General features: G+C 27.8%; 1 protein-coding gene and 1 long non-coding RNA gene across 3 annotated transcripts in view; one reads left to right on the top strand and one right to left on the bottom strand.

Moving 5' to 3' along the window:
- The window catches only part of LOC107450948 (peroxisomal acyl-coenzyme A oxidase 3), a 36156-nt gene extending 13857 nt beyond the window's left edge, over positions 1-22299 (top strand). For both annotated transcript variants that reach the window (XM_016066891.3, XM_016066892.3), the window contains exons 7-16: positions 516-609; positions 2827-3009; positions 4144-4266; positions 7128-7248; positions 9525-9647; positions 10142-10252; positions 12483-12637; positions 13455-13587; positions 17829-17983; positions 21904-22299. In XM_016066891.3, coding sequence (XP_015922377.1) covers positions 516-609; positions 2827-3009; positions 4144-4266; positions 7128-7248; positions 9525-9647; positions 10142-10252; positions 12483-12637; positions 13455-13587; positions 17829-17983; positions 21904-22017 — 1312 coding nt within the window. In that variant the 3' untranslated portion in view covers positions 22018-22299. The remainder of the gene's footprint in view (positions 1-515; positions 610-2826; positions 3010-4143; positions 4267-7127; positions 7249-9524; positions 9648-10141; positions 10253-12482; positions 12638-13454; positions 13588-17828; positions 17984-21903) is intronic.
- On the bottom strand, positions 12816-22888 carry LOC122269260 (uncharacterized). Its single transcript, XR_006225086.2, has 3 exons — positions 22410-22888; positions 19283-19398; positions 12816-12971 (listed from the first exon to the last, which is right to left on the bottom strand). It is a non-coding gene; the product is annotated as an uncharacterized lncRNA (long non-coding RNA).
- Positions 22889-24551: the final 1663 nt, after the last annotated feature.

A 24551-nucleotide genomic window follows, 5' to 3' on the forward strand; every position in this document is an offset into this window, starting at 1 on the left:
AGCGCATAGTGATCTACCTAATTTGAAAGCAGTAAACTTGCAGTTTCTCCCGCCAAACACAACAGCAAAGTTGCAGCCGATGGACCAGGGTATCATAAAGTGCTTCAAACAGTCTTATTGTAAATGGCTTGTCAGAAAAATTATCTTAAATATTGTAAGCATTTAGAAGATTTGTTATTAATAAGCATTAATTAAATAATCCGACAATATTTTGAAAGTCCAAAACCGAAACTAAGGGTAAGTCGAACTTCCGATATGTCGAAGTTTTTCGTCAGTCCTATCAGATTCGAGTTATCGCGAATTCACTGTATATATATTTGTTTTATTTTGCAGTTGCTTACATTGTTTTTAAAAAAGAAATGGTCTTAATTACCAAGTCTAATTAAACTTATGTCTGTATATTTTTCATTATTAAGTATTTATTATATTAATATATATTTGAATATTAAAAGCAATGCTGTCAATGTTTTTCATAAAAAAAATCACCTAATAATGTTACTTTCTTCCCCCATTAGTTTTATAATGTTCAACCAGTATCGCATACCTAGAGAGTGCCTTCTTAATAAAAATGGTGATGTGGATCCTGATGGGAAATATATTTCTACTAAAGTAAATATACTTTCCTTATTGTTATTTAAGTATGTTATTTGATTGTAATTAACTTCATTATAAAAATTTATATTGACAGTTAACAATTTTTTTAAAGTTTAATTTTAGAAGTTGGTATGCTGTTAAGATTATATTTTTAATAGAGTTTGATTTAAATTACCTTTTATAAAGCATTTTGATATTTAAAAATTTGTACTTTAAATCAGTCCTAACAAATCCTTGGAAGTGTTTTGATTTGCCATACAAACTTCATTCACTTTTGTTACTTATGTTGTGCACAAAATTACCCAGATTTTTAAATTATAAAATTGCATTTTTTGTTATACTTTACACTCTGTAGAATAATGTCTGAAAAAAAATTTTTTTTGAAGTGTACCGAGCTAAATTATTACAGTTTAGAGACAATTTTATGAAGTATGTAATCAGTGCCTTGATTGAAATATTAAAATTATTATTTTTTGATAATGTGATTTCGATGCTAGCTTACAACATTTTAATCTTGTTTTCTTCATAGTTGAGAATCGTTTTTAATGATTTTCTTAAAGTAGTTTATTGGATTATTGTGTTTGATCAAATAAACAAAAAATGATACAACTTTACTTATTTCTTGTTTCCTTATAATTTTTTGTTAAATATCGAATATTTCTAAAAGCGCCAATAAGCCTCTTTTGAAAACATTATCTATTTTATTGGAAAGGAGAGAAAAAATATGTAACCTTATGTCTATTAACCTTTACTAAGGAATAACCGCTAATTTTTTCTAAGGAAACTTATTTTTCTAAAGGAATTTATGAATCACATAATTAAAAACTAAATTTAATGTAAAAAAATGAATTATGTAAAACTAAGCACACATATTGTCAATAAGTCAGATATCTGATTGTATGCTCGAAAGCAATGTTTCCAGCCACCGGATCGCAAGCCAGTACTGGGCCTTGAATCCAGTTGTATTGTGCTGCTCAAGGAACATTAGAAGATTATTATAATTTTATTTACTCTATTGTATTTTTCTCTGGTTTATACAACTTTCCATGGATGAGAGGTTAACGGGTAGCTGAGTGAAGGCATATTTAAATGTAATTAAAGTTATTAAATCAAATCAATCTAAATGTCCCTCCACCCCCTCCTCAGTGAAAGGCTTTAAAATTATTAACCCTTGACCAGTCCTCAACAATAAAAAGGTTGGAGAGCACTGCTATAGACTAGTGGTCTTTAAACACTGGGCTGTGGACTGGTACTAGCCTGTAGATCGAATGGTACAGGGCCACCCAAGGAATATAAAATTCTTTCCATTTTATTTACTATGGTGTATTTTTCTCAGGGTTTGTGTGACTTTCCTAGGGTGAAAAGTTGACCCTGAAAAAAATTATGATCTTGGTAGAGATATAAATTTTGGAAATATTCAATCAAATATTCTTGGGTAATTCATACATGTTTACCTTGAGTTATTTTAACTTATGCATCCTACATAAAACATTAGTTGTAAAACATAAGATTTTTACAACTAGTTAAAAGATAAAACATTAGTTTCATGTCTAATATCCCCCATCCCCTACTTATTTATAAGTAACAATATTTCATTTGTGAACAGAATTCTTAGGAAAGTCCTAAATTCTGTTGAACGGGGGTAAAATATAATATTTTTCTCCACGCAAGGAAAATAAATCTTTGAATGTAAGAAAATGGCTTCTTACATTCCTAGTAGGCCTGCTCCATTGTATAATTAGAAGAGTAGGGAAGATTCTTTCGATGATGTGACATGTAGTGAGTAAACTAAGTTTTCCACCACTTCAAGAGAGCGAGAGAGCTAATAATTATTTAGAAACTTACTTTTAAGTACATATTTATTAAGTACATATTTATTATACATTATGTTAAGTGCATATTTTTCATCGAATTATTTGTTTTTATTCATTTTCTTACATAAATAGGTATCTTTCATTATCAATTCTATAAATTCACTTAAACAGTTACTTGTGTGTTTATTTCTCATTTAACTAACAACATGAAATTTGAATATTTCGTAACAGATTATAAACCAGTTTTTCTTTAAAGCCTCTTATTTCTGGCACAAACATAAACCACCGATATTTTTCAAATTAATTTTGTATAAACTTACCAATTTAGGGAAGAGAAAGACAACTGTATTGTTGAATTCTGTCGCAAAGTGCATTCAAATTGATTTGAAAATTTAAATTTGAGTTATTTCTTTTTCAGAACCAAATGGAGCGATTTGGTGACTCAATGGGAGCATTGAGTATGGGGCGTGTTGGAATTATAATGCTTTGTGTTAATTTTTTGAAGATGAGTGTTCCTATAGCCATTCGCTATTCAGCCGTGAGGCGACAATTTGGACCAACACCAAATGATGAAGTGCCAGTCTTAGAGTATCAAGTTCAGGTAAAGAAATAGGAAACCAATCATTGTAATAGAAAAAATAATGAAATTTATGATAAAATGATTTGAAAACATGCAATAAAAACATTTAAAAAGTATTTAGTTACAATAAATTTAGAATTTTATCTTTTTGCTGTTCCTACTTTGCTATTATGCAAAAAAAAAAGTATTCTTCTATGTATTTCACTAGTTACATGTTGCTTCATAATTGGCAACATAAATGTCAAAAAACTCAATACTCTTTCAGATTTCTACACATGAAAATTATGTTTAATTCAATATAATTATAATAATGATATTGATAATTTCAATATCACTTAATAACTTCATAAAATACGAACTAAATTGTCTTTTTTTTTATCCATGCTTTTAAGTAATAGTAGTATTACTCAAAAGCAAACAATAACTCCAACATAAAATTATTTTTAAATTCTATATCATGAAAAGAATTATTTTATCTCAAATAATTTGTATATTAACACTTAATCAATTTGAAAAATTAAAACCAAATTAAAGCATTGTTTTTAAAAAGAATATTTTTTTTTATCTTGCTTTTATGTATAAAAAAGTTTGTTCTAGCTTATTCATTGTTTAAGTAAATTATCATATTTATGTTTAAAAGTAGGCTCTCACTTTTTATTTATTGACATAGAAACTCTAAATTTGTTTAATTTTTTTTACATTTAAATATTTTCAGTGTAAACCACTTCAAACCTATTGTTACACCTTGTTTTTTTATGCTCTTAACTATGTTTTATTATTGAACAATTTTTCTTTCCACTACAAAATGGTTTTTATCAGTTGAAATTATTGAAAAAGTTTAAATACACATTTGTATGCATTCTGTTTAATAAAAGCAAGACCATTTAAATAGCATTTTTATATCATAGAATTTGAACCAAAATAGGTGCAAGCAAAAAAGTACAAAGATATTAAATAAAGAAAGGAGCAAATAATATAGCCTCCTGAAATGGAGATTCTGATACATTTTTATTAATCATGGATTCTTTATTTTCTGATATTACTGTTATGTTTACATTATTCAATAATCTTGAAACATCATAATTTGTTCAGTTTTTTTCATGGATATTTTTTGCTCGTACCAAATTATCTCAGTTTTAAAATTTGATTTTTTAGCAATGGAGACTCCTACCTTATGTTGCTGCTACATATGTTTGTTATCACTTTGCGAGGGATTTTTATCAAGATTTTATTGATTATTTTGTGGAGTCTCTGTTTGGACGTAGTACTGCAGAGATGGTAAGCATGTTAGTTTTTAAAAATTGTTATGAAAACATCAATCTCCGTTTAATATATTAATTTACTATTTATCTTCTTACTTATTGGGATTAAAAGACCCATTCCGATACTCCATCTAAATTTAAAAATATCCAGAAACTTTTGTTGTCATTTCCCTTTACTTATAAGTCTTATACATTTTAGTATTTATTTCAAAATGCATTTAATGTAGGGCTGCCAAACTAAAATGACTATTTAAAAAAAAAGACTACTGTGGCAACTAAGTTTCATGGAGTGTAGGCAACAACAATTTTTTTGCAATCAATTGTGAACAATCGGCGACTTTCTTTACCAATTCACTACTGAAAAAATCAATTAGCAATTTTTTCTCGCTGTGGTATGGATAAGAACTGGTTCCTTTTGTTATGTCTGTTTTCCATATTTATCCTCATGTGTCAATTTTTTTTTTTCATTTCATTTCATCCATGCAATTACAATGGAATATTTCATGCCACTGAAGTGATCTATAGTTGTGGATTATTGCAGGAAAGAATAATCCTCTGACCTGTTGTTTAACAGTTGGATATTAATATAAAATGTATAGAGTTTAATTTTACACTTTCAGAAAATGTATAGCTGAGTTTTCCTATGATTTTTTTTCTGTTTGTGTAAACAAATTTTGCCCAAGAGAGTTCTTAGCCCTCTGTTTTTAATGAGATAGTAAAAAGTTTTTATATTACACAGCATATAACATATAATATAAATTTTATTTATATATTCATTTTTGAAAATTTCTGAAAACATCTACATAACATGATATCTATACATCTACAGCATATTGAGGTTAAAACTTTATAATTTTATGTATTTAAAATGTACTTAGCGTTTGTATTTTATAAAGTGTAATTTTTTTAAAAATACATTATTTGGATTCTTTTATAACATTGAAGTATAAATATTGTAAAAATATGTTAGAAGAGAGAAACTATTTTATGCTTCTGACAACTATTCAGGATTTAATACATTAAATATCTGAAACAATGACAGCAACATTTTTGAAGTCTTATCAAGTGTCTGCCATGTAATGTTATACATTTTTGGTATGATTAATATATTGATGATTAACGCTGTTTTACGAAGCTCTGTCGCCAAGGGGGAAGGGGAAACCATAGTTTAAGTGCCTTACACTTGAAGCAATGCGACGATTTTAAATTATATGCATGATCTTACCATGAAGAATTATCTGGGCTTTAGAACAGATAAATACCTTAAATATTAAAAGTTATTAAACTTTCTTAAAAATCGTCAATTTGGTGACATTTTCCTACCTTGATAAAAATTACCAAAATCGCTGCCTTTATCTCAGTTTTTGCTAATTTTTATGTGCCCAGGTAATGCAGCATTGGAGTAAGTTTTTTAATTTTTAAAAAATTAAATCTTTTTATTTTCACAAAACCATGGCTTTTCTCCATATTAATGCCATTTTCAAAATAAGTGTAGACAGTGCTGGTTTTAGATAGGCTAAACTTGACTTTAACAATCATGAGTAGCATTTGCAAACTCACAGCAGTTATAAATATAGCATATTATTCGTAAAAAAGCATAATTTAATATTGCGACAGAACCTTGAAATATGATTAAGATATTGATTTATTTCAGCACTGATTAATTATTTTTTTTTAAACTATTTTTATGTATAATTTTTTTTTTACATATTAATAAATGACTACATGAAGCAATCATCATTCTATTCCCTTTTATTAAATCAAAATCAATTCGCCTTTTTTATTTTGCAATGATAAAAAAAGATTATTTAGTTATTTATTTTAATTTTTCTAGCAAATTTTTTGATGGTTTATTAGTGCACAAAATTTTATTCAAAATATTTGCATTGGTAATTATTAATGGGTTTAGCCTTTTTAAATTTCCAATATTTGATCACTATTAAGTTTTTCAAAATGCTTGAAAACTTTTTTGTGCACAATTAATGTAACTTGCAGAAAGGAAACGAAAGGTTATAGCAATTTTAAAAACATTTCTGTATGCATCTCTCTTGATATCATACAAATGGAATTTAACAACTTGCCATGTTTATTTGGTTCACAAAAATATTATTAAGAAATGTTATTAGTTGTTATTGAATAAATACTAAATTACAATGAAGCCTGTGTACTTGAACAACTTCTTAAGTTGATCACTGTTAATAAGATCCAAATTTATCAAATGTAAAGAGAAGAGGTTGTAATCTTGTAACTTCACCATTTTCCTCGCGTGTTGATCATTAAAAAATTTTAAATTTTCTTCTGAGCCTCTTTTAAGTTTACCACCTTTATTAAATAAAAAAAGGTGAAATCTTACTTAATAAAAAAAGCCTTATCAAACATTTATATATTTTCCAAACTAATTTTTTTCCATGTACCAATTAAGTAAGCCTTTTTCTTCTCTTGCTTTTACTCACTAAAAACAAGTGTCATTTAAAAAATTCATGAAATATTTTTTCAAGTTTCATTTTTGATTAGGTAATAAATAATCTTTTAACTGATGTAGGGCATCTACTAAATAAAATATTTAGCAACTACTTTAAAAAAAAATTATAAAGCCTTAAAATAAATGCATGTGTATTAGAATTTGTAATAAGAATGAATACATGGTCTGAGAAATGACAAAAAAGCAATAATAAATTACCTCCATAAGTTAACCACCTGTCTTTTTACCAATAAAGTGTTTAAGTAAAAAATAAAATAAAATGTAATAAATTCAAAAATTAAGTTGAAAACTTAAAGTAGGTAGTCAAATTATCTTTGAGCTTCATTAATATCCACTTATGATGAATGTTAACAAACCTGTAACACTTTGTATAAAATCTTTTCATTCTGTTTTAGGCTGACAAAAAAGTTTATATACATGCTTTAAGTTGTTGTGGCAAAGCTGTTGCTGGTTGGCTTGCAAGAGATGCTATACAAGAATGTAGAGAAGCATGTGGTGGGCATGGTTATCTTAAAGGTATTAAGTATTACAATTATGACACAAATTTTATATATTTATTTTAAAAGATAATTTGTTGTACCAATTTTCATTTATTTTGATGGGTTCTTCATTCTAAGAATTTCACTGTTTTGGGTATTTTATAGAAATTAATTTAAATGATGTATTCTTAGAAATATAATGTTCTATATTAAGCTTCATTCAAAGCTGTATGTTTTGTGGCCATCATTAGTTTAAAAATAAAAATTTTTGAGACTCAGATTCTGTCAAATTATTGAAAGTGCCTGTGTGTGTTTGATTTTGTAAAAACCATTTGCACAACACTTTAGTTAATGTGTTTATAAAGTAGAAATTAATGCCCCTGGAAGCACTGAGATTGTATCATAGTACTGATCATTGCTGAAATTTTTTTTTTATTATTATTGAAATAGTGAAAAATCTGAGTTATAGTTCAAAATTAACTCAAAATGGGTGTTTTCTTTTTTGTTTTAATGCATATTACCTGTGCTTTTTTTTTTTTTTTAAACTAGCCGTGCACATGAAAATAATCAGCATTTCTTTAAAAAAAATTATTTTTGCCACCATATTTTTTCTAAAAATCTGAATCAAAAATTTAATAAACTTGAAAAAATTAAAGAGGAGTCTTATAAAAATTGTTAAGAAAAGAAGTGACTTATTTATAGAAGTCATGCTGATTTGTCATATTTTTCTTTTTTTTATATACTTTAATAAATGGTGATAACAAAATTAATTTTATTCTTATAATTTCTTGTTAAAATTAATGTTCTTAAATTTTAAACTTAGAGACACTTGTATCTTTTGAGAGATTAATTTGCTGACTTTATGATTGAATAAATATTTTTTATATGCTTTTAATTCAATATCTTTTGTTTGCTTTTTTTTGCATTGGAATCAAACTTTTTGAAATTTAAAAAGCAGTATAACTGAAACACTAGACCAAAGGTCAACAGAATTGTCTTATGCTGTACAACAGAAGAAATTTTTATACTAGGCTAATTTATATTTTGTCCATTTCTTTGCAGTTTTTTGAAACTTATACACATAATTTTTACGCTCTAAACTTTTACACATTTATTATTTTATTAAACACTGAGAATATTGATCACATTTTTTGCACATCAAAACAATTAATTATTTTATTTCTTTAGTTTTCTGCTAAATAAATATTTTTATAGACTTTTTTTATCATTACTCTTATTGAAATATATGCATAAATTAATTTTTGTTCACCTGCTGCTTATTGTTATGTATTGTACTTCAAGTGTACCCCTTTTTTAAATGACTTTTATTTTTTTATTTCTCTGTCATCTGAGTAGGATAAATATGTTCTTTCTTCTTTGTATTTCTGTTTGTTTTTCTATGTTTATTTATTAAGGTTGCTCTGTTTTATTAAAAAAAATTAAACAGAAAAACATCAAAATTTAATATATGATATTAAATTATATGATTATTTTATTTATATTAATATGATTATTTGAGATTAAAATTCAATGATTAAGTAATATAATAAAAGTCAATAGTTAATAATAATCAATAATTAATAAAAAGATTACAATTCAAAAAATTATATCAAACAAAATTTTTGATTTTTTTTTGTAGCATGATTTGGCAGTTAACCATGTTAGGCAACTTATCAAACAAGTTCTATTTAAATGATGTCAAAATTTAAAAAATTGGAAGCAATTTAAAAAGTATTTTTATGAAATGAATGAGTATTTTTATGAATTGTCATTTTGCATAATAAGATGTACTAAAATAAGATATACTAAAATGTGCATGAAAATATTTTACTCTCCTCTTAAAATAACTGTTAATGTATGCATAAAGCATTTGCGATATTCAGATAATTTTTAATATACATTTTGCAAAATGATAATTTGCAGGAAAAAAAGCTTTATTATTTTGTAATGCTCAAAGTACACTTTTTCATTATTTGCTTTACATAATTAATGATTATCAAATTTAAGAAAAATATTATTCTTTCAAATTTTAACTCAATTTCAAAACTTTTATCACAACTTTGAAAACTAACAAAAATCCTGTAACTTTTGTTGCATTTCCTTAATTATTTCTTATTTTCAATTAAAAAACATGGCTCAACTATATACACTTGTGAGACCACATGCACTGTACCATGTAATTATGCAATGTTTAAAAGTCAAATAACTGATTGTTATATTTTATGGCAATGGTTGATCAAATATGTCATACAAATAATTTTTAATTTTTGTTGCATAAGGTTTTATGCGAATTATTAAAACATTTTTTGTTAGCTGCTGGATTTGGAAGGCTTCGGGACAACAATGATGCAAATTGCACATATGAAGGTGATAACAATGTCATTCTGCAGCAAACAAGCAACTATCTTTTAAATTTATTAAAGAAGAGCAATGCAGGTAAATAACTTTTAATAAGTTTTTAAATAATTAACTTATTTTAGTTTAACATGAGATAATTCTTTTTTTGTTTTGTTTAATTAATTGTAAAAGTTTTTTTCCTGAAATAATTTGATTAAAAAAGATTTATACTTTAGAAATGTTATTTTTTCCTTGTCAAACTATTATTCATTTATTTTTACTTGAAGAGTATATTAAATCTAATAATGGATTTTCAACTCATTGATCCTTCAACATCGCTGAGATCAAATCAGTGCATACAAAGAATTTTTTCTGTTTCGCACACTGAGAGTTGAAAGTTGAAGCTTTTCAACTAGATTTTGATTTTTCAAAGACAACTAAATTTTCCTTCTTAATATATATGTCATTAGAGTGTACTTTGTATGAAAGATTTAACGAAGAGCAATTTTGTATTATTGATTTATTGTATTTTATTGATTTTTCATGAGATTATTATTATAAACAACTTTTATTTTATGAATTTGATTTTTCAGGAGAAAGCCTGCCAACTTGTTTAAAAGATATTGCATTTTTAAATAACATGCAACAAATATTAAAAAGAAAGTATTCCCCCTCATCTCCATCTGCAGCTATAGAATTATCAGGTATTTATTTTATTTATGTGTGTTCATTTATTATCTCTTTCGTGATGTTTCTTATTTCTTTTCCTGTTCTAGGAAACAAGCTAACATTAACTCCTTTGAACATACATAATCTGAAACATATTCTACATTAAGATACTATTCCAACTTAGTTTTTATATTCTTTGTCTTTTTTTCACTTAAATAACAAATAAGTAAAGTTGAATTATACTTAGTAAGCATATTTTTATTGTCACTAAATACATAATTCAATGATTAGAACAAAATCTTTTTTTAAGGGAAATACTATAGATGATAAAACTTATAATTGAATAAATCTGGTTTTATCTTTTGTTCAGTTAAAATGAAGGATAAAACTCTGTTTTATTTCTTTTCAATTAAAATGCATACTCAAATTCCTTTATATTATTTATTCGTTATATGTATTATTTATTTGTCCGTAACTTAAAATTTCATTCTGCACTAATTAAATAGCATATTTGATAATCCCTTTGAATCATTAAGATTGATTATTAGATCTAAAGTTATTAAGGGTGTTCCCTTCTTTTATTTTGTGCATTGAACATGTATACAGATATAGAGTGATTTGACACAATTTCTGACTATGACACATCCAGAAATTGTGTCGTTGAAAAGAAAAAAACTTAAAACTGTGTTTTTAGTGATATTACTTGAGATTGTTTGTTTTATTAAAATATTTTCAGTTTAAACATAGTTTTGTTTATCAATAAATGTGTAGTTTTAAATAATGAGAGTATAATAATAGTTCCAACTTTAAAATAGTAAGCACACCAATCAATTCTCATTTGTGACCAAAGTGAACTATTTAAATTTTAGTTATTGTAGTTGTTTTTGGCTGAATCATTGTTTAAAAAGCTTCTGTTGCTATTAGGTTAACCTTGAAAGTTTTGTAATTTTCATAACTACAATAAGATCAGTATAAAGTAAAGGTTTAGTTTTCAAAAAAATGATTTTTAATATTCATGTTTACTTAGTCGTAGTGCTTTATTTCTTTGCATTATTTCTTTCAGTGCTTTATTTCTTTGCAGAATATGTAGCTATATGTGCCATACATTGGCAAATGTTTTTTTTTTCGACATTTTAAAATAAAGCCAGTAAAAATTTTAATTTTAATAATTAAAATTAATGCCAGTAAATTTAAGACCAAAGGTACAATGATTTCTACATCAGAAAATTATTAAGAGAAATCTATTTTAAGCTAATGATTTAATATAGAAAGACTCTTAGGAGACATTCTATAATATATATATATATCCACAGAATACAGGAAAAACTAATTTTCTCATGCCATTATAATTACTTAGAAGTCACCTCAACTGATTTGTAATCTATAGTCAGTGCAATACAAGTTAATCAATTTCTTCACCATTTTATTTATTTTAAATTTTTACATAATTTTATTTATCAAAATACTAACCAAAGACTAAAGAACAAAAATACATATGTATATATATATATATATATATTAAGACCAAAATACTTATTTTAAGATTAATTAAACAATTAAAAAACTATACATAATACAGTATTTTTGTTGAAGCAAAATTATATTTATCATTTAGTGAACTAATAATAATACTTAATATGAATTAAAATTATTAATTTAAATCTCTTGTCATCCAATTAGCTGAAAAAATGCTAAAATACCATATTAAAACAAGTTCATGAACTCAAGAACACACAATTTTTTTACTGTATTTCTTGATAAAAAAAAATTATGTTTAAAATTTGCCGTAAGCAACACTTCCCCCCCCCCCAAAAAAAANTTCCTCCCCCCCCCCCAAAAAAAAAATTTAAACCTAATTTTCTTACCTATCCACTTTAGAAGAAATTAAAGTAATCAAATTCAATAATTATTTGAACATAACTTACATACCTTGAAGAAAATACGGAAAACTAATATAAGCTTATTTGAATGAATTGCAATTATTAGTAAAATTGTTTTTAATCATAAGTTTGGTAGAAGTTTACGAATTTTATTTATTTTTTAATTGACTTATTGTGTCATAAAAGGCGTTGCACTGTTAAACAGTTCTTATGAAAAATAAATTCTTTTCCGTTAATTTTATAAAAAAAAATAAACGTGGACAGAATTATTTGTATTGTGCAGACAGTTTTTTAGATATTATATTTGTGTATTAAATGAAAAATGTTAAAAATTACTTCTATTGTTTCAGAAAAAATCTAATTGTTTGCTTTAATTATTTTGCAGAAATAATAGAGATGTACGAATGGCTAGTATGCCATTTGCTTCGTAAAAGTAGCGTTAAATACCAATCAGAGTTTGAAAACAGCAAAAATGCTTTTACAGCTCGTTGCAATTCTCAAGTTTATCATGCTCATACATTGGCCATTGCATATTTTCAGGTAAATTTACATATAAACTTACTCTATTATTGTTTTACATTTCTTGACAATTCCATTATGTAATATGATTTTCGTAAATTTTTACACCTGAAAATATTGGGTCCTAAAAATAAAAAAATTGTATTGTAATAAGAATGAGCTTCAGTAAATGATAAAACCTAATTTAATTCAATTAAAGGTCATTTAAAAAAATTTATTAATTTAGTACACTTCTTACATAATTCTAATAGAATCCATAGAGCTCAACATTATATCTGATTCGCCAGCATCCCCTTTCTTGAAATGCGCCAAAGATGGCTCTGATGATCTTTCTTTCAAAGGTGACGACTGACCGCTGAAAAATGAAATATATTCTCATTGATCTCAAAATGTAAGAGCATTGATCAAAATGTAAGAGCAGAGCAATTTTTGGAATACCTTAACAATTAAATTTACCTGTCCTGTTGAACACATGAATGTGAATTAGGTAACACTCTACCTTTAAATACCCAGGACAAGAGATAACCATGAAATATAAATTAGTGAGATAAAAATCCTACTGCAAGATAATCCTACTAGTGTTCAAGATATTTTAGGGTAGTATTTTAAACCTACTTTGAATTACAAATATCTTGTCTCTAAGAAAAATAGACTAAGTTATGTTTCAAATTTTAAATCATGAATTAATTAATCATGTAAGTGTATGAAAATTTGGCACTGAATTTTCTGTTTAGGTAGTATGTTATCTTTTCGATATTCTATTGTAATAATAAAATAAAAAATGCATTCAAATTAAATACATTCTTACTCTGTGTCTTATTAATACTATGTTTTTCAGTTGGTAGCTTTGAAAAGATTCTCTACTCTTATTGATAATCAAACAAATGCCTCAATAAAAGCAGTACTAATGAGAATGGGCAAACTGTATGGTTTGTGGACTGTTGATAAATATCTAGGATTGCTTTATGCAGGTAATGTTCTCTATTAAGACTAAATTTAAATTAATTTTGTGCCATAAACGGAATAATTAATTAAACAAATTAATTAAATGTGCTATTAGGTTCTGTACTTCCTGATCATCTTGTTGAGGTTTGGCAAGGTATCAGCTACTACACTGTCAGCTGCAGACACATGTTCAGTATTAGGAAATATAATCAATTTGACGTGATTGTCAAGGAGAACAAGTATTTTGCTTTTGCCTAGACCCATATCAGTGGGCGGTGATCTTCTAAAATTAAAAAAGATTTTCCTTCAACTGAAAACTTCACGAAACTTCTAGACGGCTAATAATTCTCTATTGTACTATACTTTTTTCAGCTGTAGATAGCTTCTTCTGTAAAAAACAAACCATTTGGCATGAGCATTTTAAAGACTGCACCTAAAGAAACCTCTGAAGCAGCGACGATTATAAAGATTAGATGTGCTGAAGGAAAATATGCTAATGTGGCTGAATTGGTAAGGTCTTACTTACTCTTCTTGTACGCAAATGTAGAGTCGTAAGTCCAATCTATTATAGTTTTTCTTAGAATTTTTAAGAATATCCTGAAATGTATCTTGGATTTTGCAGTGCTATAAATGAAACGACGATAAAAATTAAGCATTGTTAAAAATCTTCTCAACTTAAATATTGTTTTAAGCAATGCATATTTAAGATTACCACAGTATCTGTATTCAGGATTGGAACTGCTCACACTACTACTGGAAAGTAAGAGGATATTTTCTAATTTCAGGGATGTGATTCTTCCGCGGATCCGCTGATTTCCGCTTTTTTCAGATTTTTCCATATCTTCCGCTCTTTTTTCATAAATTTCCGCGCGGAAAAAATTTTTATGCAGTAAATGATATTTTGCTGAAAATTTTTTTCTTTTGTTGAAAATCAATTCCCATTCACGCAATTTAAAAATCCAATGTCGCGATTCGTATTCATATATATTTTTAAATTTCAATATTGCGATTCGTTATCATTATCACGCGGTTGTAATATCAAGCATCGATATTCGAATTTATACGCGGTTTAAACATTCATTACTCGTTGCGATAAGTACTCACGGACTCTAAAAAATTATGCATCGTGAATCTTATTTACGCGATTTAAAAATTCAATACCGCGATTTGTATTTTCGTGCTTTTAAAATTCAATATCGTGATTCTTATTCAAGCGATTTTAAAATCCAACATCGCGATTCTTATTCACGCAATCTTAAAATCCAACATCGCGATTTTAAAATCCGATATCGCCTTATTCACGCGATTTTAAAATCCGGCATCGCGATTCTTTTTCACGCGATTTTAAAATCAAGCATCGCGATTCTTATTCACGCGATTTTGAAATCCAACATCGCGATTCTTAATCTAAGGCCTCTAAAAATTGTGTGAGAAATGAACTTTCTTGTCCTATCAACACTGATGATCAAAAGTCTGCAAAACGCAGTCTACAGATCAGTCATGTTAATAAAAGACCATCGAAAAAACAAAGAACTGATGAGAAAGTCCATAAAGGTCCTTTAACCAATAAAGAAATGTTTTTTAAAATGATGTGATACATAAAATCCTGCTTATGCATAATTACTCAAAGTTATCTAAATTATTAAAAAAAAATTATTTTAATCAAGATTTTATTTAAGAACATAATTACCATTTATTTATATTTATTTGAATAGATAATAATGTAATCATTATCAGATTGGCTATTGAATTCATATCATTTTTTCTTTTGCACGTTTAATGCTACAGTTATAAACTTCCTCTTTTTTGTGTTTTTGTCAATCACATCCCTGTAATTTAGATTTATGTAGAATGTACCACCAAATTCTAGTTAACCCTAAAGATATGCCAAAGACAGGAATAACAACTCTGTTTGGTTTATTTGATTATGTATTTATGCCACTCAGATTATGAAATGCAGACCAAACATTTCAGCGCTTTATAAATCTAGTATTATCAGGTTTAAATTTTTGGATACTTTAGTTTGATAACATTTTAATTGCCTCAAAGGGTGAAAGAAAACTTAAAATGCATTTAAAACTGGTATTACGAAGGTTGCTTCAATATGGTTTAACATTAAATGCTTCTAAATGACTAGGAAGATCTCACCTAATAGGGTAAAAACACTCACTGCTATCGAACATGCACTGCCTAAAACAATATCTGAGTTGAGAAGATTTTTAGCAATGCTTAATTTTTATCGCTGTTTCATTCCTTCACAATACACGAACTCAAGAAACACTTCGTTATCTCGTAAAAATGATTTTAAAAAATTAAAATTGATTGGCAGATTGGAGTTGCAACTCTACATTTGCGTATGAGAAGAGTAAGCATGATCTCGCCGATTCATCCACATTGACATATTTTCCTTCAGCACATCCAATCCTCATAATGATTGATATTTCAGAGATTTCATTAGGTGCAGTCTTAAAAGAGCACACGCTAGATGGTTCACAAATTATCGCTTTCTTTTGGCAGAAGTTAACTCCAGCTGAAAATGAAGTATAGTATAGAATTATTACCCATCTGCTCTGCCATGCAGCAGTTCAGGGAAGTTTTTTAGTTAAAGGAAAAAGTTTACAGTTAAAAGGAAAAAGTTCCACCCACTGATATATGCTTTGAGGAAAACACATGATACTTGTTCTTCTAGACATATTTCTAGATTACATTTCCCAATATACCACAAACATTAAACATGCGTCTAAGATAAACCACATTTGCCTGATACATCTGACTGTGCTACATTTGGCATCGCCAAATGTTTAATAGTTCGTATAATTTCAACCAAGATTGTGACATTTACCATCAGGTTATGCTAGTTTAAACTTGTTCTCACAAGACTGAACTTAATGCCTCGAGCAAAAGTTACTGGATGTGCAATTATTATTAAAGTGGGCAAATGATTTAAAAAACAATGCATCCTCAGTGGTTTACCTTCTTTAGGTAAACATTGGAAGATAAACTCAAGATGCTCTGATGACCTTCCTTTGGTTTTAATTTCCCCAGTCGTGGTTGTAAATTTTACTGGCGAAGACACTGTTTATTGTGCTGGTGGAGAAAAACAATGCACATGTTTGTGTTCAAAAACTTGTGTCCTCAGAAAAAGGGATCCCTACACTCGAACACATTACTTTAGCTTCTGCTTCAGGTAAACGGAAAAGGCATAATTAGCCATTATTGATCTATCAACAAGTCACAAAAGTCATCCACTGGATAGGATCAACTTACTGATGTCACTTACTAGGTATTTCGTTAAAAGTGGAATCCGTTTCAGGAATGAACTCACAGGTATATAGCTGGTGTTGGCACAAATCTATTACCTGCTTATTTTTCACTAGGCTGATGGTGCTGCTGATAGTTGAAGGAATTAAATTTTCTTTCACATCTGAAAATGGCAAGGTATCCAGTACACCATGTGAATATGCTTGATATTATATCATCGCACTTGCAAATTCTGCCTAATCCTTTATTTGCAAAAGTGTCTCTTTTCTTGATACACAAAGCTCTCCTTTCCATGCTATTGCAAGGGTGTTCCTGCAGCTTACTGCAGTAGTTTTCAAAAATGTTCACAGCAAAATGTGCAGTTTTGCATGTATTATTCTGCAGTTGCTGAGATTTCATGTAATTCAGTCAGCACATAAACAGATTTTGTACAAACATCTTACTTACACCATACAAAACAGAAACTTTTATTCTCTCTACTTCGCAGAACACCACACTGCAAAATCGACATCTCACCTACCTAGAGAAAAACCTGGCTTCACTGGAAAGAAAAAGAATCCCAAATTTAATCACACTGTCATCAATCTGCCATTTTGCGGAAGATGGATGATGTGATGATGATGCATCCTTTGGAAGATAAATTGCAATAGATGACTTGACTCTGCCATTATTCTACTTTGTCACTGCTAAATTTGCTAAAATGATTGACATTTGTACATTTTCATTCTTTTCTTCATTGCATTTTATAACCAACTACAATCTTCTATGAATTTGGCATATTCTGCATTTTAGTGATACTCTGACATATTTGTGTGAAAATTATACATAGATTTTAAAAAGTAATATAAAAGCACATTTAAAACATTGCATTAATATTGAAAAATGTTTGTAATAATCTAATGCTGTACTTAAAAGTAAGCTGAAGACATAAAATTAAAACAACTAGATATATGTCAAAAATTGTTTTCAACTTAATGGCTCTCTTTTATAATTTATTGTATTTCAGGTGGTTACATTTCTGGAAACTTAGCAGATTCAGTTATAAAAGAAAATATAATAAACCTATGTGGGGAGTTAAAAGATGAAGCTGTTACGCTGGTTGATGTCATTGCACCTCCTGATTTTATTCTGAATTCTGCTCTAGGAAAGTCAGATGGTCAAGTAAGTTCTTTTTTTATGACAATTATATAAATGTACGTAAATTATATTTTCTAAATTAATTTATCAAACTTTTTGCATGAAAAATCGAGTTTTTGGTTATTATTTTTATGGTACTTTTGTACCCACAATAAAGATATTTAGACTACTATATGATAAAAAAAAATTCTTATTATATGAATTAAAATATACATGCAGTACCTCCTTCACCCCAAAAAATGGAGCTTAATAGCTTTTAAAGCAAGGATTAAATATTTATATATTAAAATGCATTTCTACAGTTCGAAGAGCTTTAAGCATGCAAATTAATTTGTGCTGGCAACTTTAGGAGTTACAAAGTAAGACATAGAAACATACTTTTTCTCAACGAAAATACCCATTTTTCTTCTGGATTTAATTTTCCACCCTCAAAAATTTCAGCAAATCAGACCTTTTTTTGATCATAATTATGAAACTATTTTATATAAATACAATGAAATACAAAATGATATTATTTTTTATAATAATAATGTAATAATGAATTCAAAAAGAATGTGTAGTTATGAAAAACATTTAAAATTGGAAGATACATGAAATTTTACATCAATCTAAACTATGTTATTTTAAAATCTGATAAATTTTGAGTGAAATTAGTTAGTCCCAAAGTGATTTTTAAAAAAAAATGATTTTTTAAGAGCTTTTCTTCTCAAGAACCATTGGACATCAATCTCAAAATTTGGATTTTACCACTTAACTTAGTTTGAAAGGAAATAAAAATATTTAAACCTAGTTATTGTAAATTATTTTTACCATTATTAAATGAAATATTAAATAATAATAAAAAAAATTATTTTGCATGGAATTATTTTTGAATAAACTGGTTTTATATTCATCGAAAAAAGTTTTTATTCATTTAAATACAATAACGTCGGATTATAGTCCCATTCGTACATAAGCCAAGAGTAGGCCAAAAAAATTTCAGTCAGCAGCCAGTGGCTGTAGACTCTTAATAACTTAGTATTCACTTTTTCATAAAACCTAATGAGTTTGTGACTGATTGATAGGTCATTTTCATTTAAAAGCGGATTTTTGCAAACTTTTTTTTGTTGCTTGGTTTAAAATTATATTTTTAAAAAAATTCATGACAGAAATAATCTACAGCTATGAAAAATTAATTCACCAATAAAAGTAATGTGAATGTGACAAAATCTAGTTAATTACTGACTTTAAAAAACTTAATTTAAAAATATTCAAGAAGACAAAATACATTTTATGAATATAAAATATGCAACTTAGAAATATGTGAATTGTTAAAGAACTTACCTTCCACCTGAATCTTTTCATCGCAAAATTTTTAATCGAGACATTGGACGTTTTAACTAAAATTCTGTTTTCCAGATTCTTTCTGCATTGATGTAATTTTATCATTAAACGGTTTCCTGCAAAAAAGACAGTATTAAGTGATCGGTTATACTTAATTTTATTCGCCACTTTTTTATTATTTAGCCGTGTGACATACGGTTATTTTCAGGTCTAGCTTTTTTCTTTTTTTGAAAATTTACCAGAGAGGAAAAAAATAATAAAACAGACTAGTTTTAACTTCCCTTTTGCCTACCCAGCTATATTAGTTTACCTTTGTTTAAAAATAAAAACCCATAGAGAATCTCACTAATTCTTTCCTCCTTGCTTTGAATCCGTTCAACAGTCCACATTGACTGACTAGTTTGTAGTCCAGATGAGCAATGAGAGCTATCTAAATTCTGAAGCTTGCATGTTTTAACTTTTTCTGTTTTACTTTTGTATGAGGAAAAATAAGTAGTAAAAAAATCTTATTAAAGAAAATATTCTTTTAATGTTGTCATTTTTATGTGTTTTCTTTTATGTGTCTTCTTATTTTCAACTGTTCATGTATTTACATGTTTACTCATTAGGTTTTATGTTTCATGTATTTACATGTTTTGCATTCATTACAAAATTTAACAATCTATTGCTATTGCTCGACCAATGAAAAAGTACTTTTATTTTTCGACGTTTACTTGGGTTGGTTAAAAAAATGAATTTCGACATTTTAGAATGCTTTTGTGCGAAAAAGTTACAATAAGAATGAAAACAGCATGCAAAAATTTTAAATCAGTTAAGATTTTCTGTTTGTGCATCGCACTTGCAATTGGTTAAAATTTGAAAAAAATCTTGCATTTTTTAAAAAAAATTTCAGGTTGGCTAAATCTTTTGAAACAAGCAGGCTTCTTTAATGGTTTAAATAACAAATTTATTAAAATTTAAAAAATAATTTTAGTTTTCTGCGTTTGTACAACGTTTTAAAATAAGACATTAGTTTACCAATTTTTTCACTTCATTTGTTATGTTAAATCAGAAGAACATAGATTTAACCTTGCAAAGATGGTTGCACATTGAGTTCCACCTACATTCTACCGAACCAACTATTCAGTTTTTTTGTGGTTTTCAGTTTATATTTATAACTATTTAGATAGAAATTATTATAATATTACAGGGAAACTTCTAATTTGCATGGTACCAGAATTTATGATGAGTGATTTAATATCTTCCATTTTTTAAGTCTTGAAGCATTGGGGAGGATATACCATATAAGAATTCGAATTTATGATTTCAGTGTAATCCTAAGCTTGAAAGTTTATCTTTGGTGGTACAAAATTTAGTCTTTGCTCAACTAATTCCTGTTAACTAACAATATCTGCAGTACATTTTAAACGCAATCACTTTAAGGCCTCGTCCAGAAGACTTAGCTAGCCATGATCTTGTTCCTTTGTCCAATTCAAAATAACTAACTATTGTCCGACAAGTCCTTAGGTTGTATTCGAGAAAGACCTTAAAAGCCATTCCAACAATAAAAACTGTTAGAAATTTTGCACTATTTAAGATAAGCTTTTAACCTTCGCATTTCTTCTTTGGAATAATTAATTGGAATTCTTGCTTGGTATACCTTCCCCAAAGTTGCATGATTTGAACACACAAGTTCTAACACTACATATTAAAGAAATATCAAAATCTGTCACTCCCACGCTGTGGAAAGAAGCATAAAACTTGTTACAGAGACTTTGAATAAAATATGTGAACATGAAGATAGAGATGGATATATTTCAGCAAATTGAAGTCTCAATCTTCAAAAAATATATGTGTAGTGAATATAAAAAAGGAACCTTTGCAATGCAGTAAACCAAGAATTTGAACTCCATTCAAAATCTTTGTATATAGCTATAAATCTAATGTAAATGCTCCTCTAATAAAGCGGGTAGTTGGTTGGGTATAATGTTGGTTGAATTAATATACAACCATCTTCACATGGTGAGTTTTAGGTTCTGAGCAGAGATGCATAGTGAAAATTAAGAAAAATTGGTAAACTTATGTTATTTTTTATTCTAAAATATTGCGCGAATGTAAAACATAAAATTTTTGATCAGAATTTTATTTTGGTTATTCAAACTAAAAGGAGTTTATAAAGTTTTAGTCAATTTAAAAACATTTTTTTTTCAAGTTTTCATTAATTTTAAGTATGATGTGCAAACAAAAGGCCTATTAACAGATTTTAAACATTTTTATGTCATTTTCATTCCGATTACAATACCCACCTTTCCTTACTAAAGGGTTTTAAACTCAAAAAGTAATTTTTTTGACCCACTCTAATGTTTACATAAAATTTAGCGAAGTTAACAGATCTGATTATGAGCTGACTTTCTCCTCATTTCAGCTTTTGAAAATTTCCCACTAATTCAAAAATATATGGTATATTAGTGTCTGATTTTTTTAAGTTTTGTAAGCACAGCATGATTATCATATTTTAGGTTAGACCCTTGAACCATTAAAGTTTCGTCTTAATGAAAATCCAATAATTCGATCAAAAGTTATTAAAGAATTTGGGTATTTTTTTGATTTTGTGAACTAAACACAAAATATTCTTTTTTCAGGTATATAAAAATTTGCAAGATGTGATCATGAATACTCATGGAACAATGGAAAGACCATATTGGTGGAAAGAAGTTGTTGAAAGTGATACACCAAAATTAAAAGCAAATCTTTAATCACTTCTGATAACATTGTTTTATTTTAACTATTGTTTTATGCATTAGTATTTTGAACTATGATATTGATTTTTTCAGTTACATTTAAATAGATTTTCAAAGATCAGCAACTGAACAGATTATGTTCGCTTTCCAATAATTATTTGTATATATCTTATGGTAAATATATATATTTTTAAATTTTTATTAAAGTTTTGTATAATTTATGTTTACATAATATATTTGTGAGACTGTAATTTATATTATATATAAAGATAATAAAATCAAATGAAAATTTGTTAATTTGCTAGTGTACTCATTTAAATAGTTACAAATAAACAGCTTTGAAATACACCATCAAGAAACTTTTTAAATGAATTAAAACAACCGACTGATTAAACTTTGTTACTTACTTATCTTCTTTGTGCTTCAAGCTTTCTTTGCTGAACAATCTTAGAACTTGCAACTAATTTTGCTTCTGTCAAAAATAATCTTTGCTTGCTTCTGCTAAAAATATATAATTTATTAAACATTCTTTGCCAATCATGTGCCAGTGCAGGATGCTAGTCCTAATAACTAACTATCCACACTGGCATGAAATTAGAAGCAAACCTGTTAGTAGTTATTTCTTTAGATTAGTTTCTTTTGAAGTTTTGACTTCATATAAAAGCTCTCTCTTAAATCACAATTTAACTCTTGCACTGCAATTGACAAGATAACTTGTCTTTCAGGAATATTCGCTGCGCTGTATTAGTGAGTATGGTTATTGCCTAGAGCTGACTCATTAGCTCTTGTTAAACCAGTTTTTCAATCAGAGTTTAATAATCAAGCAGAAAGTTTTAACTGCACAAAAATTTATTGCAGTAACTGTAATTGCAATATATATATATATATATATATATATATTAGTTTGTTTTTTAAATGCAACAGTCCGTAAAATGAAAATTAAGTTCCAAATGACAGAAAAATTCAAGTGGCAAGTACTCAGTCATCATGGATTCACAACATAAACATGGAAAATAAAGAATATGAAAAAACACTATTGTGAAAAACTTATATATTTTTTCATTCATTCATAGATAGCAGGTGTAATTGATAATGCAATATCATAAATCATTGATACTTTACAAACTCATATACTAGAGCCATGGTGGTTCAAGGGATAGAGAGATCGCCTCTCATTGCATTGCTGAGATTCGAACAGACTAACAGTGAGAGGTTTTACTCTACATGTAACACAAATGCGGGTTAGTAACATCAAAAACTCCTCCACGAAGGTAAATTTCTCCCAATAGAGTTGAGCATTTTTTGTCGTATGGGTGGGCTGTTCAACGGTAGTTGTAAACCAAAATAAATAAAATTTGTAAACTAGACCCAGGTTCGAATCCCAGTGATGACTGGTCGACACAAATTACATACCCAGCTCACACTGCTGTCGTAAAATATCCTCAGTGGCAGAGGGATCACAGGTGACAGTGCACTTGCCATCAGGCTAACGTAAATGCGGAATAGTTCTATTAAAAATTTCTCCCAATGCTTGATCTAAGAATTCCCATTTCTTCTGAATCGGGTTCAAAATTACAAGATTGTGGAGTTCAACATTGGCTGTCGTAAACTCAAAATTGGGTTGCCCAACGACAGTTAAAAAATAAAATAATGTTTATTATCATTCTTAACTGCAATCTGGATGAAGGTATTTGCTAAACTTTTCAAAAGACTTTGATCTATTATCATTGCTTTCCAATTAACACTTGCTGCTTTTCTAATTTCATTAGACAACCTTATTTCCACAAAAACCTAGGGTTCCATTGAAAGGTCTTTGGGTTTTAAGAATTAGCCTTTGTTCAAGAAGATATACTAATGCAAAAACCCAAAAAGAAAATGGAACAGAAATATCATTTCTTTAAGGTTACAGTATTGATGCAGGTGGAAAACCACATATTATAAAAAATTTTATTATAACTATGTATAACAGAAATAGTTGGCTGTGTACTCTGAGAAGATGCCACGAAGGAAGTTGTTTTTAGATTGTTGAACAATCAATTTCGAGATCCGTAATTCATTTTGAAATATATTGTACAGCAATAGCTGTCAAAAATCTGATCACCTAAGAAGTGTATATTTCGGTGATAATCAGTTTTCTGATTAATATGGCCAATTCATTACCATTTTAAACATTTGTTTTGCTTGATAATATTAATAATTTCGATTTGTTTTCTGATCATTGTTTCCTGGTTTTGATCATTTTTTATGCAGCATAAGCATCCTTTCATACCTCTTTATGTTGTTTTAAGTCTTTAAGTAAATCTGCTAGAAAGTCCAAGTGTCTTCCCAATACGTAACTTTACACCATGCATATTTCTGCAGATTCAGTATTAATTCCTTTCATTTCTTATAATTAATAAACATTTTTTCATACTTCATGTTGCATTGAGTCTTAATGTAGATCTACTAATAAGAGTATAAGTTGCTGCTCCATAAGTTAACCAGGTACTTTTTGACAGATTCAATTTTATAGATTGCAGAGGTATTGGCTTGTACGCTATGAGTTTCGG

This window comes from Parasteatoda tepidariorum, chromosome 2 (assembly GCF_043381705.1).
Source record: "Parasteatoda tepidariorum isolate YZ-2023 chromosome 2, CAS_Ptep_4.0, whole genome shotgun sequence".
Taxonomy (NCBI): Eukaryota; Metazoa; Arthropoda; class Arachnida; order Araneae; family Theridiidae; genus Parasteatoda; species Parasteatoda tepidariorum.